At 37.3% G+C, this 18,462-nt stretch overlaps 1 protein-coding gene across 1 annotated transcript in view; it reads left to right on the top strand.

Annotated features, from left to right (window-relative positions):
- CFAP54 (cilia and flagella associated protein 54) overlaps window positions 1–18,462 on the top strand; it is a 289,637-nt gene that overhangs the window by 230,869 nt on the left and 40,306 nt on the right. The window contains exons 62-64 of the mRNA XM_049626709.1: window positions 3,380–3,553; window positions 5,093–5,313; window positions 9,010–9,177. Of these exons, the coding sequence (XP_049482666.1) occupies window positions 3,380–3,553; window positions 5,093–5,313; window positions 9,010–9,177 (563 nt within the window). The remainder of the gene's footprint in view (window positions 1–3,379; window positions 3,554–5,092; window positions 5,314–9,009; window positions 9,178–18,462) is intronic.

Raw genomic sequence — 18,462 nt, forward strand, 5'->3', positions numbered from 1 at the left:
ATCCAATAATCCAGAAGTCTACATCATCCTCCCTACCATTGCCTACCAACCCTCTTTTTTTCCAGCTTTACTGAGATATAATTGACATGTAACATTGTGTAAGTTTAATGTATACCATGTAATGATTTATATATGTACACATTATGGATGATTACCACAGTAAGGTTAACACATCTTAACCTTCCTGCTTTCTAATTTATAACAGATGGATTAGTTTTGGCAGCTTTTGATTTTGTGTAAGTGAAATTATATAGTCTATATTCTTCTGTATCTGTCTTCTTTCGTTCAACACTATATTTGTGTAGTTCATTCTTGATGGACATAATAACAATTCATTATCCATTCTGTTGATAAACATTTGGGGGTTATCATGAACAATGCTTCCATGAATATGCTTGTACATTACATTTTTGTGCACAAAGCACACATTTAAAATTTTTCTTAATTAATTAATTAATTAATTTAGTTTGTTTATTTTTGAGAGAGAGAATGAGAGACAAAGTGCAAGCGGGGGGGAGGCAGACAGAGAGGGAGACACAGAATCCAACGTAGGCTCCAGGCTCTGAGCTGTCTGCACAGAGCCCAATACGGGGCTCAAACTCATGAACTGCGAGATCATGACCAGAGCCAAAGTCAGGCACTTAACTGACTGAACCAGCCAGGCATCCCTGTACACATTTTTATGCATATACCAAGGAGTAGAATTGCTGGTTAATAGATCTGTATTTTTTCAACTTTAGTGAATACTACCAAGAAGTTTCCCAAAGGGGTTTGAATTTGAAGTTTACCCTGATGACTACAATTGTAGGGCACTATTATATATAGTATTGGCTTTTGCTTAGTCTTTTTGGGAACTCCTTATTCAAGAATAATGCCCAGTTTCCATGCGGGTTTTCGGTCTTTCTTTTTAGAAATATGGAGAGATTCTGGATATGACCATTTTATAGATTATATGTATTGCAAATATCTTTTACCCCTCCTGTGTTTTGCCTTTTCATTCTGCTAGTGGTATCTTTTGATTATACAAAGTTCATAATTTTAATGTTGTCCAATTTATAAATGTTTTCTTTTACGGTTTCTACTTTATGTGTTCAGTTTTAGAAATCTTTTTATTTGCAAAAATTATAAAGATACCCTCCTATCTTAACCATCTTTTTTTAAATTTACTTTTCACATATAGATCTGTAATTCACCTAGAATCTATTCTTGTGTATGGTGTGAGGCCAAAGTCAAGATTAATTTTTTTTCCATATGATATACAATTAACCCGGAATCATGTATTGAGGAGACAAACCTTCTTCATGACATTGCTGCATCACATCTGTTGTAAATCAAGCACCCAAATATGTGGAGTGAGAGAGAAAGGGAGAGGGAAAGGCAGAAAGAGAGCAAGTTGAGAGAATCAGTATGTTCTTATATTTATTTCATCAAATATAAGAATATTTTGCAAGACCAAAAGGAGAGATGAGGGTTCACACCAAAAAGGCGTTCTATGTTCCAAAAGCAGTGTGAATGAAAAGATCTAGGCCTAGATGCAAAATGAAATTTTAAATCACCACAAATAATGAGGAGTTTATTAAAAACATTACAGAATAGGGAAGATGGTCAAATACAGAGTAATAAACATCTGACTAGCATCGGGCTTTGCACCAGCAATGACAGATACTAGAAAGCAGTAGAACAAAGCCTTTATAGATTTTAGGAAAAATTAGCTGGATAGTCAGTCAAGCATGAGGGCCTTATAAGGACTCAAATGGTAGGCACCCCTCTTTTGGGGAACTTTTTAAAAGTAAGTTACTAGCAAGTGTACCTTAGCACACAAGGTTGCAAACAAAAAAGTTTATGTGAGATAGAAACAAAAGAAGGAAGGAAAGCAGGAAAGAAGGAAGGAAATGGGATTAGAGAAAGGTTTACATAGTACTTCAAAAGTACTGAGAATATTGTTTGATAAACTGGGTGGTAAGTACATGGGGGTTCATCTTATTATTTAAGAAAACATACATAGACCATTAACCATAAAAAATTCTATTAATATTTCCTCCCTTCCTTCCCAGAGGCAACCACAACCCTAATAAAATACTAATATATGTATCTGTGTGTGTGTGTGTGTGTGTGTGTGTGTACATAAATAATACAAAATATTTCATTGGGTTTTTTTCAAATGTATGCACATGGTAGTATACTCTATGTATCACCTGCTTGTTAACTTGGTATACATTGTGAAGATCAATCCAGGAGCACCCTTATCATGCCCATTTTAAAGATGAGAAGATTAAAACCCAGGAAGTCAAAAACCCAGAGAGACCTAAGGAACAGAGAGGGTCAAATCACACAGTAGTGAGAAGTACATCTGGAACTTGAACTGAGATACTACATGATACTTTCTGCTTTATCAATCTAATTAATTCATTTTACATGCCATCAAATGAATAGACTTCTGTTTATTTTTCCAAATTTCCATTTTTTTGATATTACAACAATGTTGTCATAAATGTCTTACACAAGAGTCCTCGTACACTTACATGAGTATCCGCATTGTCAGTTGTACTAGATCCTGCCAAACTGCTTTCCCAAGAAGTTGCCCTCGCAAGTAGTATATAAGAATTCTGGTTTCCTCACACCGTTATCAATATTTATTATTTCAGATTTTAATATCTATCAACTACCGAGGGAGAGATGGGAAATGGTATTTCACTTTAATTTGCATTTTTCTGATTTTTAGTGATGTTAAAATTTTGGCTATTTGAGTTTCCTTTTCTAGGAGTTGACTGTTGAAATTCTTTGCCCATTTTTCTGTTGGACTCTTTGATTTTTTTTAAATTGATTGGTGCAAGGTGCTATACATATTTGAGAAAAAAACAGATCATTTTTAAAATGTTTATTTATTTTGGGAGAGAGAGAGAGAAACTGTGTGTGTGTGTGTGTGTGTGTGTGTGCGCGTGTACATGCATGCACGTGCCACATAGGGGCAGCAAGAGAGGGAGAGAGAAAAAAGAATCCCAAGCAGGCTCTGCATTGTCAGCTGAGAGTCTAAAGAGGGCTCGATCTCATGAACTATGATATCATGACCTGAACCAAAATCAAGAGTGGGACACTTAACTGACTGAGCCACTCAGGTGTCCCAAGAAAAACAATTCATACATGTTATAAATATTTTTTCTCAGTCAATGGTTTGTCTTGTAACTTTGCATTTGGTGTCTTTTATGATACAAAAATGTTTTTTAATGGGAATGTAGTCCCATGTGTCAATCTTTCCTTAATGAGTTCTGCTTTTTTTTTTTTACATATGGTTATTTTTCAAGGAAAGCATAGTATTTGTCTTAAAACTTTTTTTTCACTTATTATTATTATCATTATTATTATTATTATTTACTTGCAGATAACTACCAAGTGGTGTTCCAGACTGCCTGTACATTTTCTTATCAAAATGATGGCATGTGTGACAACACAGATGCTAGAAAAAAGACTCCGACTAAAGTGGATATTACGTGGATTCTTCTACTGCGCTACTATATTCATCTGCAAAGGATTAATAATATGAGCAAATTGCTAGGTAGGTTTTTGATGTGTTAAGAAAGAACACATTCCTTTCCAGTTCTTGTTCAAGTCCTGTTTCTTAGAATCATAAAGTACTTTTGACATCTTTTTGAGTGAACTCTCATCAGAAGATGAAAATTTTAGCGGATCTTAAGCTGGGATACACAGATCTTTGGGCAGAATAGTATTCCAATGTAACTGACTTCCTTTGACATTCTATGTATTTTATTTATTTGATGTATTTAAAAATGTTATTATAAAGAGGCATCCAGGGGCTTCCCAAGAGTGCCAGTGTGGCTCATGGCTCAAAACAGTCGAGAATCAGAGTGATAGTAATGTGACAGCTTAGAAAATGAACACGATAAAATTTTGGCTTTAAGGAGAGAATGTTCCCGTATTCAGTATGTACAAGAGAAGAGATTCATGCTTTAGATAGGATACTTAACTTCATTGCACTGTTTTGTTTAGTTTTTTGTTGTTGTTGTATCATCTAATGCTGTCAGAAGAGCATCCAGAAAAACTGCTATAATCTACTTCACGTCAGTCCTTATTGTGTTTGTGACAATGTATGTTGTGTTTTCTCTGTGGCAATGACATTGGTGATTTAGTGTTGTTCATCAGTGCAAACAGGCGGAAAAGACAGTTTGACCCATGTCAGGGCCCAGGGATGGAGGAGCCAGCAGAGCAAATAGGCTGCCACGGAGTGTCTAAGCACAGTTATCAGGGACTAGCAGTGGGATAGAAAAGCACCCAGGAAGTGTCAGGGGAGTGCATCACCAGACGGCAAGAGGAAGAGAAGTTCGGTGACAAAGGATGCGGAAGTGAGCCAGTGCAGCACACCCTGGCAACGCCTGCCCCACATCAGCCCGGCTCACCTCTGAATTCACCTGCTGGCCCTTGCCACATCAAGCACCCACGTTTTACTGCTTTTCTGCTCTGGGCTTTTTCTGAACCTACTGAGACTCGCCCAGCCCACTGTCAGGACAGCCCAGAGTGCCGGGGATTCCGCACATCTGGGAGGGAGTAACCTTCAACTAATGAGGTAGGGAATGGTAGCAACCGTTCCAGCTTCCCAGTCCCAGACAATTCTACATGTTATTTTCCAGAAGGCCCTCAGCAGGACTGAGCCCTCATTGTCCACAGCTGCAGCCCATTCATTAACTTACTCTCATTGGCTCTTTTCTCCATCACACTTTGTTTGTTCTTTCACTTATGCTCCTTGAGATCACTTGTCAAATAAATTGCACATAACTCAATTCTTGCTTTAAGATCTGTTTTTGAAGTGAGTCCCAAAGAAGACAACTAGATAGAATGTTTTCGCATTGTCAAGACTTAGAACTTCAAGCAATATCCTCACACCCTTCTGAGATTTTCTTTCATTCCTGTGGCAAGAAGCAATCCCATTAGCATGTAAGCTTAAAAGTGGAGGAATTACATTGGCAGCCACTAGCTGAGGTGATGTGATTTCCAGGGATAGTGGCTAATGAGCAAATACCAACAATACTGAGACTATTGTGTTATCTAATGTGACTCTACATTATTTTTCTTCCCTAAGCATCTCCAAAGCCAGGATCTGGAATTTCTTTGCCAGATGATACACTTCTCACATCCCTTTTCAACTCTGGGCTGATATTGCGCCAAAAGGAAATGCATTTTTTCCTGAAAAGATTTTTACAGCTGTATTCTTCCTCTTGTATTGATGAACTTCCAAAAGAACTATGTCAAGGAGTGGAAACTACATTTTTCTCAGAAAAAACCTTATATAACTCAGTCAAGGTACTGTTTTCAAACATTATGTATTTTTATAAAACTTCTTGGAATCACTGTTATATTTCTGAAGGAAGCACATGTGAGAAAGTTTAAGTGGACACAGTGTATTGTAAATTTCCAATATGTATTTGTGAAATGAATAAAGTAAGTCATTTGCATAGAATTCTTTCCAAACAAAAAATATCAGTCATTTATTTTCAATTATCTTGACTTTGGACTTCACCATATAGTGCTTCCATTTTTGTGATTATACACTTGCCCATACCAGACATGTCCATATGTCTGTCCCAGAGAAGTGACCTGAAAGTGTTATTTCTTCCAAATTGAGAACCTAAAGTAAAGCTAGGTTATTGGGTAGACAATAATAATTTTTTTAAGTTTATTCTGAGAGAGAGAGAGAACGGGGTAGGGGCAGAGAGAGAGGGAGAGAGAATCTTAGGCAGGCTCTGCACTGTCATAGTGGAGCCCAATATGGGCTCAAACCCACAAACCATGAGAATATGACCTGAGCCGAAACCAAGAGGTAGATGCTTAACCAACTAAGCCACCCAGGCACCCCCAGGGGAGGATTTTTTAAATTAGTTTCCAGATACTGGGATATTGGCATGCCCAATACTCAACACCCCTGTTTCCTCCCAGATTATAAATCACTTGAAAAATAAAAGAGTAAGAGCTTGAGATTAAAAAATACCTACTCTTATGAGTCATAAAGTTGATATTGTTGGATGTGGTTTATATTTACTGGTAAGTGGCCTTCCTAATAGTGAATAGGAAAGTAGACAGATTTTACCAATCCAGCTACATTTGTTTGTTTGGTTGGTTGATTTGGTCATTACAGGCCCCTTAAAATCTGTGTGGACACATACCCCTTTAAAATCTGTTGCATGAAGGAGCAGAGAACATTCACTCCCTATAAACCATTCTCTCCCAAGAAGAACCAGCATAACTGTGCATATCCAAAATTTCTTTTTTCCCAAATTCACCAGTCAAGTAGCTCTCCAGGGGAGGAGAGTGACAGGAGGCAGAAAGGCCAGGAACATACTGTTAATGTCCGGCCCTCTGCAGGGAAGGAAGCAACAGGAGTGGGATGAAATCATTTCCATCGAACACCAGATCCTGCTTCACCCCTCGGTAAACTGTGACTACATTTGAGGATTACTGCTATGTGTCCCAGATGCCTCCGGTGTTTTGGCATAGAAGGCAGAGAATGAGAAGGCTGAGAACTACAGTTTTAGTGAATGTGTTCTTGTGAATATTTTGTAAGAGTCTGGAAAATAATAGGTGTGGCTTCTTAAATATTGTCTGAAAGGGGCTCTACTTGAGTACTTTACCAGTAAGGGCAGCCCACAAGTTCCCGTTTCCTAAGCATGATGCTCCAAGCATACAACCTTGAATACATTGTAAGTACATGTGACATGTCTAATGGCAGCAGTGTTATCAAAGATTGTTGTACCCTGTTTGCTTTTCCTTTTTTTTTTTTTTTTTTAATATAATTAGTGTAACATTCTCCCAGAATAATCAGCTCTGGAGATCATTGTCACTTGCCTGACAGGTGCAAGCCACCTAATCATGTGTTCGTTTCACTGGGGTAGACAGCTAACGAGCATAGAGCCTTTGGATTTAAAAAAAAATAAACTGCAAGCTTGGCTGATTTTTATAATAACATTTTTGAGCTTTTAATCACTCAGGAGGCTATTTCAATCAAACTCTTCCCATAATTTGATACTTAATCCCGCTTTTCCTCCCCCCAAAAAGTAGCTATCTTTCCAGAGTGATCATTGCTAGGTGACATGCTTCTCAGTTGTACGTGTCTACATGTTGTGAGGTCTATTGACACTTTGTGATGGCAAAACAAAGGTGCCAAACAAATTACATTAAAAATTCCAAGAAAAAAGAATATGACTAAAATTATGCACAATGCTAAGTTATTCACATTCAGACTGTGTGGTAAGGTCAAATATTTGACTAGTAAAGTGATTTGTTGTTTACGGGACTGTGGCAAACAAGAGTACTCCTGATAGGGCTTTCGTTCCTTTCAAAGAAAAGATCAGACATATCAAAAATATTCAGTGTATAGTCCATCAGTTAGCATATATAATTAATTCCATTAGCAACTAGATTTTATTTTTTTAAAGATAATGGAAAATGAAATGCCTATTTTGACATTGACTTTTGTTATAGTTTAGACCATCATGTTGGTAAATGCTATGTATTGAAACAGTAAATATTGCTTATTGGTTTTCTCTGTTTAGTTATTAAATATGAATTCTTTGCTAAAATAGTTGTCTATTAAATAGTTGTACCTCTGAAGAGTACTCAGATATGAAAAAAATATGAGAAATTATTTTTTGAAACAATTATTTACCTAATTTTTTGGTGAACTGCCTGACAGAATTAATGTTAGTTTAGCACTTTTAAATGATTATTCAAACTTAACAGTCTTCTTTATTGGTCATTTTGGTCATGCTTTTAGTATCATAGTGCCAATAGGTGAGGATTCTGGCTTATCTAGACATTTCTGAAAAGTTTGCATCTTTAATATTACCTTTCAGTCATGACATATTTTTTCTTTTATCAGTAGACAACTTGAAAGGTCAGTGTCTTTATTTCTCTTTTTATTTTATTTTGAAGACTTTCATTGACAGTCTTATATCTTGAATAAGCTCATAAATAATGGGAAGTACAAAGCCTTATGGAAATACCAGGCATTTCTTACTGCCTACTGACATGTTCCTCTTGGTCAACAAGCCTTAAGATACTTTAGATGTCGAAAGTTAAGTAGAATAATTGCTTCCCAGCTACCATGCTTATCACCTTGGGCGAAAAAAGTTAATTTTGAAAATAGTCTGCACTCCATTAAAGAGGGTCCTTTTTATATTTGAGGTGTTATTATCACTAATATCTCTCTGGCTAGACTATGATTTTTTTTAGTAGCAACTCCGCTACTTCCAAAAAAAAATGAAATAATTTATGATATTGCCAATTGCGTTCTCCACATTCATCTTCCTTGAAAACTCCCGTTTCAGGAGTTTCATCAAAGAAGGTAGGCCCAGATTCACCAAGACTGAATTTACAAATCAGCCACATTCGTGTAAAGAGAGAATGAGAGCAATTGATGTTATTTTGCGGTAAAAACTGTCTTATTTTGCATATGGTATTATAGAAGAAAATGCTATTGGAAAGTAGATATTAAGTTATAATCACACGCTCAGTTTATTCACCACTGAATAGATGAGAAAAGTAGATGTTCTAAGAATCTAAGGTGATCTTGAGACTGAAATGATAGTATTGACATTTTCCTCTCTAGATCTTTCCCTGGGGAGACTCACCAAAAATGGAAGACATTTGTTGAGTCCCATAGGTTTTGAAGCATATTTTTCTGTAGGAGAATCTTTTCTGTGGTAATTAAGGACAGCATTTATTTGTTTGTTTGTTTGTTTAACATTTTTTATTTTTAAGTAATCTCTACACTCAATATGGGGTTTGAACTTAAAACTCAGGGATCAAGAGTCACATCCTCTACCAATGAGCCAGCCAGGCACCACTCAGGGGCAGTTTTAAAGGCTACACCCACAACAAACTAAGACAACTCCCAGAGTTTTATAACGTAGCCAATACTGAATGGGTTTTGAATGAGTGTTTTAAATATTGAATGCATTTTTTTTTTTACCGACAATTAAACTGTTTTTGATTGTTCCCCAGGTATGTCATGACAGTACTCTATTCTCTGATTCATCATTAAAGCTCTCTGCCAGCCCATCTTCAGGAGATGTGTCATCAGATATGAACATACAAGATTTAAACAAAGAACTTTGCTTTCAATGGTACATTCCTCCTCTAGAAAGACCCCCAAAGGAAACAGAACCTATGGTATGTAATACAATCACAAAACTAACTCTTATATTTAGATATAGAGTTTAACTTGACCATTATAACTTGAAAGTAGAGAACATCCTCTTGTCATATAGATGAAAATATACAGGAATATGGAATCTGTATTGTCTAGTAGAATGGATCTGAAAATAAGAAATCAGGAAAGTCTGATTCAAGTTGATCATTTTCTTTTTCCTGATTTTCAAGGGAAACTTTCAAGTGTGTCACCATAATATATGATGTTTAACTTTTTTTGTAGTCATTCCTTATCACATTAAGGAAATTTTTTTCTACTGCCCACTTCGCTAAGAATTTTTATCATAAATCTTTTACTGCATCTATAAAGATGATTTTATTATTTTTCTCTTTTAATATATTAATTGATTTTTAAAAAGTTTTTTTCCATTTTATTTATTTGAGAGCAAGCGAGCAGGGGAGAGGGATAAAGTGGGAGAGAGGGAGAATCTCAAACAGGCTGCACACTCAGCACATTGCCCGACACCGGGCTCAATCCCAACACACTGAGATCATGACCTGAGCTGAAATCAAGAGTTGGAAGTTCAACTAACTGACCCACCCAGGTGCCCCAATTGATTTTTTAAATGTTAAATCAATCTTGTGTTCCTAAGATAAACTCAAATTGGTCTTGTATTAATTTTACTGGATTCAGTTTGTTAATGTTTCGTGTTGGATTTTTGCCACTGTTTAAGAGCAATATTGGGCTACAAATTTTCCTTTTTATACTGTCTTTGTCAGATATTTTTTGTAACAAGATTTTTTTAGACTCATAAAGTGAGTTGATAAATATAATCATGTTTTTCTATTCTCTGGTGACATTTCTGTAAGTTTGGAGTAAACTTTTCTCCTCAAATATTTGGTAAGAACTCATCAGTAAAGCCATCTGGTCCTAGTGGTTTGTTTCTTTGTGAGAAAATATAAAATTAGTAATATTATTCTATGGATACCATAGTTGGCATCAGTTCTGATTGGGTCACTATTGTTCTAATGGTTTGTGCTTGTGTCAAACCAAGTTTTAAATATTTTGACTATCATCCCTGTTTATAGAACATTGGGGTTATTTCTTCTTGAGTCAAGTTTAAGTTGCTTTTTCTAGAAACTTTTTCATCTTATTTAAAATTTCTCTCATACTTTTAATCTCCCTGATGTATTTGTATTGAAGTGTGTGTCTTTTCATTTCTTACAGTAGTGGTTTGTGTATTTTACTTGATCATTGTCACCAGAGGTCCCTCATAAGTTAATTTTGTTTCAGTAACCATATCTTTCTTCTCCTTGTTTTTGGTATGTGTGTATGTGGCGGGTTATATTCTTTTTCTAACTTTTGACTTCTTGAGGTAAATGTCTGGCTTAATATTCAGTCCTTTCTTTCCTAATGTATGTGTTTTAAGACTATGAGTTTCTCTAAACATTGCTTTGGTTTCACCCCACAAGTTTTTTTTTTATAATGTTTATTTTTGAGAGATAAAGTCAGAGAGCAAGTGGGAGAGGGGCAGAGAGAGAGAGGGAGACACAGAATCTGAAGCAGGCTCCAGGCTCTGAGCTGTCAGTACAGAGCCCAACGCAGGGCTCGAACTCACGAATGGCAAGATCATGACCTAGGCCAAAGTCAGATGCTTAACCAACTGAGCCACCCAGGCGCCCCTCACAAGTTTTATCATATCATATTATCATTATCATTATCATATGGTTAAAAATTTTTTTTTAAGTTTTCATTATGATTTATTCTTTGGCTCATTTCATGGGCCATTTCAACATGTGTTTCTGATATTCCAAACTATATGGAACTTGTATGTATTATATCAGAAAATTATCTTTTGCTTTTATTCTTAGGTTATGTTGTTCTGTGGTAATAAAAAATACTCTGTATGATTGATATTGTTCAAACCTGCTTTTTTTCCTCCAGGAAAGGATTTATTGTGTAAATATTCCATTGCTCTTAAAAGGAATGTGCAGTCCTCAGTTGCTGAGGCAGTTCATGTATATGTGCACTAGGTCGGTTTGGTTAGTCTTGTTCAAATCTCTATTCTTGTTTGTTTGCCTTTAATTTTAAAAATTCAGTTATTAAAAGAAGTGTGTTTAAGTCTCTCCCAGTGATCATCATTGTTTAGTCTTTCCTTGTAGTTCTGTCAAATTTTGCTCTCTATAATTGAAACTGTGGTCTTAGTACAATCAGATTAACTGCTGTATCTTCTTGGTGAATTGAGCATTTTATCATTTTGAAATGACTCATGGGCTTTTTGTAATAATGTTTTTTTCCTCATAAAGTATGCTTTGTCTGATATTACTAAAGGACAATGACTTTCTTGTGGTTATTATTTTCACAGTATATATTTTCCAAACTTTTGCTTTCAACCCTTTTGTGTACTTGTGTTTTAATTGTGTTTTTATCAAAGGCATGCACTTGGATATTTTCATATATAGTCTGATAACATTGTATTTTGACTGGGGAATTTAATACATTTATATTTAATGTATATTAAATGTATATTTGGTTTCAAATCTACCCTGTTATTTTGTATTTGTGCTTGTCTCAGCTCTTTTGTTTTTCTCTTTTCCCTTCTGGATGATTTTATCATTCATTTTTCCTCTATGAGTTTTGAAATTATACATTTTTTCCAATGCTTTTAGTGGTTACCTTCAGAACAACATACATACTTATCAAAGTCTAAAGTTAACGAGTATCATTTTTCCTGTAATGACTTATATTACTATACATTTTTTAACCCAAAATAATTTTATTTTTAATTATTGTATGCAAGAGTTATTTCCTTTGGAACTTGCCATATATTTACCACTTTTTTTCCCACCCCAGCTTGCATTTTAGGCATTTCATCTAGGGTCGTTTCTTTCTGTTGAAGTATATACTTTTGGAATTTCCTTTGGTGAGGATCTTCTGGAGGCAAACACTTAATTTTTGTTTGCCTGATATATTACTTTATACTTATTTGAGAAATAAATTTTCATGGAGTAGATAATTTAAGATTGGAAATTATTTTATTTCAGTGCATTGAAAATGTCATTTCCTCCTTTCTAGTGTTGTTGAGAGGCAAACTTTTATTGCTTTAGAGTACTGACTTCTTTCACTAACTGCTTTTGAAATTTTCTCTTTTACTTTGCAAAATTTTCTTGGATATGGCTTTCTTTTTGTTTCTTTGGCTTACATGAGTAAGCCATAGACTCTGGATAAAAACATAGACTCTGGAGCCAAACCACCCAGGTTGGAATCCCAGCTCTGTCACTTAATAATTTTGTGATCTTCAGTAGATTGATTAGCTTTTCTGTATCATAGTTGTACTCATCTTTAATTAGAGATAATTGTATAAATGCTTAACCTCAATAAATGGTAGTTGTCATTTATTATCTGAAATTATTTTATTTTTAATTTTTTTAATGTTTATTTTTGAGAGAGAGAGAGAGAAAGAGGGAGAGAGAGAGAGAGGGAGAGAGAATGTGAGCAGGAGAGGGGCAGAGAGAGAAGGAGACACAGAATCCAAAGCAGGATCCAGGCTCCAAGCTGTCAGCACAGAGACTGACTCAGGCTTGAACTCATGAACCACGAGATCATGACCTGAGGTGAAGTCAGACGCATAACCGAATGAGCCACCTGGTCATCCCTGAAATTATTTTTAAATTATTATGTTTTTAAGTTTATTAACTTCAAATATACATGCCATACACTGGTTAAACATTATTTAAAAACTCCTTTTAAAGATTAGCAACAATATCTTCTAATAGATACTGTAGCTGCCAACATTGTATATAGAAAAGAGAGAAAACTGTGCCTTACCAGCAGAATTAAAATGCATAGCAAATAGGAGAAAAAAAAACTTAGTTTGCCTCTAAATACCCCTTACAAATTTATGTCACACATATCACTTCTTGTTTTAATGTTTATTATTTTTATCTTTACCTAACTCTGATCCATTGCTTTATCCATATCAATGTCCATATGCACGGAGAGACATTTGCACTAGGGCTAATTGGGGAGCAGGAGCAGATGGGGGCAAGTATTTAGAAGCAGTTTAATATCAATCTCTGAACAATTGGAGATAGAACAGTGATTCACATTCTAGGAGAATCTTGATGAGGGGTCAAGCTTTTAAAAATGGAACAGTTGGTCACTACAGCCATTTGCAGAGGGGCCTTCCGCTATAGAATTCCTTTGATTGCTGTTCTCTCTAAGAAGAGCCTCGGGCTTTTCCCCATAAAACTGTTGCCATATAGTTTTGCCTGTTCAGCATTTTCATTCGGTTTCTGCCTCCTGTGTTGGTCTACTCTTGCACTTTTCAGCTCTTGAGTGCCGTCCCCTCTAGCTGTGCCTCTGGTAGCTTCTGCTGCTCCTTGACCCCTGTGACCCTGTCAGATCGTGCAGCCTCCTGGGCCTACCTCTCTTTGCTTTCAAGCACACATCTCCCATTGGCCTCTTCATTCTGCATTCTTAGGCTGGCAAACTGCTGCTAACTCTTGGTCAATTATGTATCTCTTTCTACTCCTACAAAAAGAGAAACTTTGACTTATCACTCCCCAGGAACATTTAAAGCTATTTCTCATGTTTTGAAAGTACTCTCTTTCCCATACTTTCCGAGTCAAATCCTTGCCAGATATTCTCCATAAACATTTAAAAATAATAAATCTGTGTAGTCTCTTTTGGGAAATTTAGTACAGCAGTTTTCAAACTGTGGTTCCAAGAATACTAATAGACCATGGAATCAATATTGTGTGGGTCTTAGTAGTATTTTTTTAAGAAATTAAAACAAGAAAAAAAATCAGAATGTATTATATACAGTAAGTGAAAATGTTTTCTGAAATTTTCATTTCATGATGTTGTTAGATAAATTTTTCAGATTGATTGATCTGCAACATATGTCTGAATTCATTTACTTGATGGCCAGAGAAACAACCAAGTGATAAGAGTATATCCATTCAGAGAGGATATGAATACAGAAAGATTACATACTTGGGAAATAGAATGTTTACCTAAGCAGCTAGTTTTAAAAAATGGGAAAGAAAGTAAAAAATTCATTTTCCAAGGTCATAGAAATATGACCATCCATATCAATCTGAGACAGAGTGATCTGTGAAGTTAATGTTATGACTACATATGTGGCTGATAATTAGAGTAACAGGGTTTTATCCATCAACAGTTGTGTCTGACAATTAACATGGAAACATGGACTGCTGTCAGGCAGAGATTACAAGGAGAGCACCAGCTAACAAATTCTGATTTAAATAGGTTGCTTGAATGATTTTCTTATGACATAAGCAAAGACACAGGAACACACAGTTTTCCCATTTCTTAGTTTGGGGATATTTTTTCCCTCTTTGATAATAAAAATGTATTATTGGGTCACGATAAAAGATGTAGTTGTGGGGCGCCTGGGTGGCGCAGTCGGTTAAGCGTCCGACTTCAGCCAGGTCACGATCTCACGGTCCGTGAGTTCGAGCCCCGCGTCAGGCTCTGGGCTGATGGCTCGGAGCCTGGAGCCTGTTTCCGATTCTGTGTCTCCCTCTCTCTCTGCCCCTCCCCCGTTCATGCTATGTCTCTCTCTGTCCCAAAAATAAATTAAAAACCGTTGAAAAAAAAAATTAAAAAAAAAAAAAAAGATGTAGTTGCTAACATAAATTTCAATTAAAAAGATGGGAAACACTGACTTGAATAGACTAGATCTCCTCAGACCTAAGATTTTATCTTTTCAGAGATTACACTGAAATTTGTTTGATGACTTTAATATTGGTGTATTTGGGGGCACCTGGGTGGCTCAGTCAGTTAGGTATCGGACTCTTGATTTCAGCTCAGGTCATAATCTCACACTCCCTGAGACTGAGCCCCATGTTGGCTCTGCACTGAGAGTGGAGCCTGCTTGGGATTCTCTCTCTCCCTCATTCTCTGCCTCTCCCCTGTTCATGCTAACTCTCAAAATAAATTAATAAATTTTAAAAGAAACAAACAAATAAATATTGGTGTATTTGAACATTTATCTACTCACTATCTTGGTTGTTCAGTGTAGAGTTCTGTGTTGAATAAACTGGCTGCAGCTCATGAAACTACAAGATAATAACAATAGTGAATGTAGAGCTTATTGTATTCTAGATGCTCTGCTTATATTAACTTCACAACAACTCTATGAGGTGGGTACTCTCACTAGCCCCATTTTACGGAAGAGGAAACTGGGACAGGATGCAGAAATGCTAGTCAGCAATGAATCAGGATTGGAGCAATCTGATTCCAACACTGCACTCCTAAGCATGGTGCTTTGTTGAGTCCTCAGACATGGACCTTAGTTGCAGGCACTTGTAGCCTCTGTATGGGATGGTGATAAAAATTAATATCTGACCTAGGGTGTTGGAGTTTCCAGGGACTTAGACTAGGGTTAAAAATGCAAGTTAATGTCACTTGATTCCCCTACTCAGTCCTCTTCTGTTAATCTAGTATCTGAACTAGAAATGCCAGTAGAAGCTAAGGATGCTGGTGGCAGCAAAGTAAAAATCCTAGGACTAGGGATTTTGATGTAAAATTTTTAGGTAATTCAGAGGGCTAAATATGTTCTATGCCACAATACTCTTTAGGATTAAGTTTATAACTCAGAAAAGTTTAACTTTTTAAAAAGTTTATTTATTTATTTATTTATTTATTTATTTATTTATAGAAAGGGAGAGCACATGTGCATGCAAGCCGGGGAAGGGCAGAAGAGCGAGAGAGAGAGAATCCCACGTAGGCTCTGTGCTGTGAGCACAGACCCCAACATGGGGGTCCATCCCATAAACTGTGAGGTTATGACTTGAGCCAAAACCAAGAGTCAGACACTCAACTGACTGAGCCCCCCAGGTGCCCCAGAGAAGTTTAAATTCTTAAGTATGGGGGTAGAAACTGTATTATCCTATTTGACAAAATTATCTTTAGTAGAATATAGTAGAACCACATTATAAGCTCTTCACTGGAATTTGGTTACACACTAAGCATCTCTTCGATGATTTCAGTATCTTCCAGAGACAGACACTAAAGAAGCTTCCATGAGCTACCATGTTAATGAACGTCCAGGACACAGGCTTTAAAAATAGTTGTGAAGAATGGCTGAGAGATTCCTACAGCTTAGCTTAAAAAGGTGTAACCACTGGTTGGCACAGTTGGTTGAGCATTTGACTCTTGATTTCAGCTCAGATCATGATCTCATGGTTTGTGGGATCAAGCCTGGTGTTTGGGCTTTTCACTGACAGCATGGAGCCTGCTTGGGATTCTCTCTCTGCCCCTCCCCTGCTCATGCTCTCCTTCTCTCTCTGTCTCTCTCTCAAAATAAATAAATAAACTTAAAAAGAAAGTGTAACCACAGCCAAAGGCTTGATGGCCTAAATTTATCTTAAGAATGCATCTTAGGCGGCTCCTGAGTAGCTCAGTCAGTTGAGCATCTGACTCTTGATTTTGGCTTAGGTCATGATCTCACACTTTGTGGGATTGAGCCCTCCATCGGGCCCCGCGTGACAGTTTGGGATTCTCTCTCCAGCTCTGTCTCTGCCTCTCCCCTGCTAGCTTTATCTCTCTGTGTCTCTCGCTAAAAATAAATAAACATTAAAAAATATATCTTAGTACCTTTAGTTTTATTCTACCTCATCTTCTTGCTATTTTTTACGATCCACAGTTCCCAGTAGGATGTTCTGGATTGCAAGCCAACCCAGGTGCAGAATGAGACTTGAATTATATTTATTACTTGATCAGACTAAAGGAATACAACTCAGAACTAGCAGGGTGGAGGGACAATGAAGAATCAGTAGCAGGACCTTTCTTTCATCTCTGAGACCTAATTTGGGGGAATCAAACTACTGCAAAGGCTATTGTGTTGAGTGCAGCTAGGCAGTTCAAAGCATGGTATTCAGAGGCCACAGAAGATTTAGACAGACAAGCATGATCAATGCAAGAAGTCTGGTCAAGCAAAGCACTGAAAACCAAGATTCCATGTGTCAAGTGAAAACACAAATTTGGATAGAACCTGAAGAGTTCTTGGAGATAAAGTCTATTCAATGTAGAAGCCCAGCCAGTCTGGGAACAAGACATATGGAGCTGCTGCTCCTTTCTGGAGATCTTTAAAGCCTTAGTGTGAGCTAAACTATATTTCATGGTCCCAAACAAGCAGACTATGCATTCAAGACAAGTTTAGGGGGCACCTGGGTGGGTCAGTCAGTTGAGCGACCGACTTCGGCTCAGGTCATGATCTCACAGTTTGCAAGTTCAAGCCCCACATTGGGCTCTGTGCTGACAGCTCAGAGCCTGGAGCCTGCTTCTGATTCTGTGTCTCAGAAATACATAAACGTTAAAAAAAAGAGACAAGTTTAGTCTTTCAGGACACCAAAGGAAGAGTTAGGATTCTTGGGAAAACTACCAAGTCATAGTAACCTGATAGAACCTCAACATTTTCAGTGTGGATGTCAGGGACGCCATAACTCAGAGATCATACAGATGCCCAGGGCTTCCCTCTGAGGTGCCCTGGATTCTGGGTCTTGTTGGCCAAGTGACTAATGAGAGTCTGGTGCTGCAGATGAGACCCAAAATTACACCCGGCTTCTGGGAGCTGGGGAAGACAAAGGCTGCATAAATGAAGCAGGGGCCAGCATCTGATAGTCAAGAACCAGCAGCACTGGCATCCCCTGGAGGCTCACTAGACATGCAGAATCTCAGGTCTCCAGACCCACCAAATCAGAGCATACATTTTTTAAAAAATAATTTTTATGGGGCGCCTGGGTGGCTCAGTCGGTTAAGCGTCCGACTTCGGCTCAGGTCACGATCTCGCGGTATGTGAGTTTGAGCCCCGCGTCGGGCTCTGTGCTGACTGCTCAGAGCCTGGAGCCTGTTTCAGATTCTGTGTCTCCCTCTCTCTCTGACCCTTCCCCGTTCATGCTCTGTCTCTCTCTGTTTCAAAAATAAATAAACGTTAAAAAAAAATTTTTTTAATTTTTATTAAGTTTCTTTATTTTTGAGAGGCAGAGAGGGAGACAGAGCATGAGTGGGAGAGGGGAAGAGAGAGAGGGAGACACAGAATCTGAAGTAGGCTCCAGGCTCTGAGCTGTCAGTACAAAGCCCAATGCAGGGCTCAAACTCATGAACTGTGAGATCATGACCTGAGCAGAAGTCAGTCGCCCAACTGACTGAGCCACCCAGGCACCCCAAACATACATTTTATTAATATCTCCCAAGTAATGTATGCACATTTAAGTCTGAGAAGCACTGGGCTAGGCCAGCACTACCAATGCACCTCACAGGTCTAATGATGATTC

Source organism: Panthera uncia, chromosome B4 (assembly GCF_023721935.1).
Source record: "Panthera uncia isolate 11264 chromosome B4, Puncia_PCG_1.0, whole genome shotgun sequence".
NCBI lineage: Eukaryota > Metazoa > Chordata > Mammalia > Carnivora > Felidae > Panthera > Panthera uncia.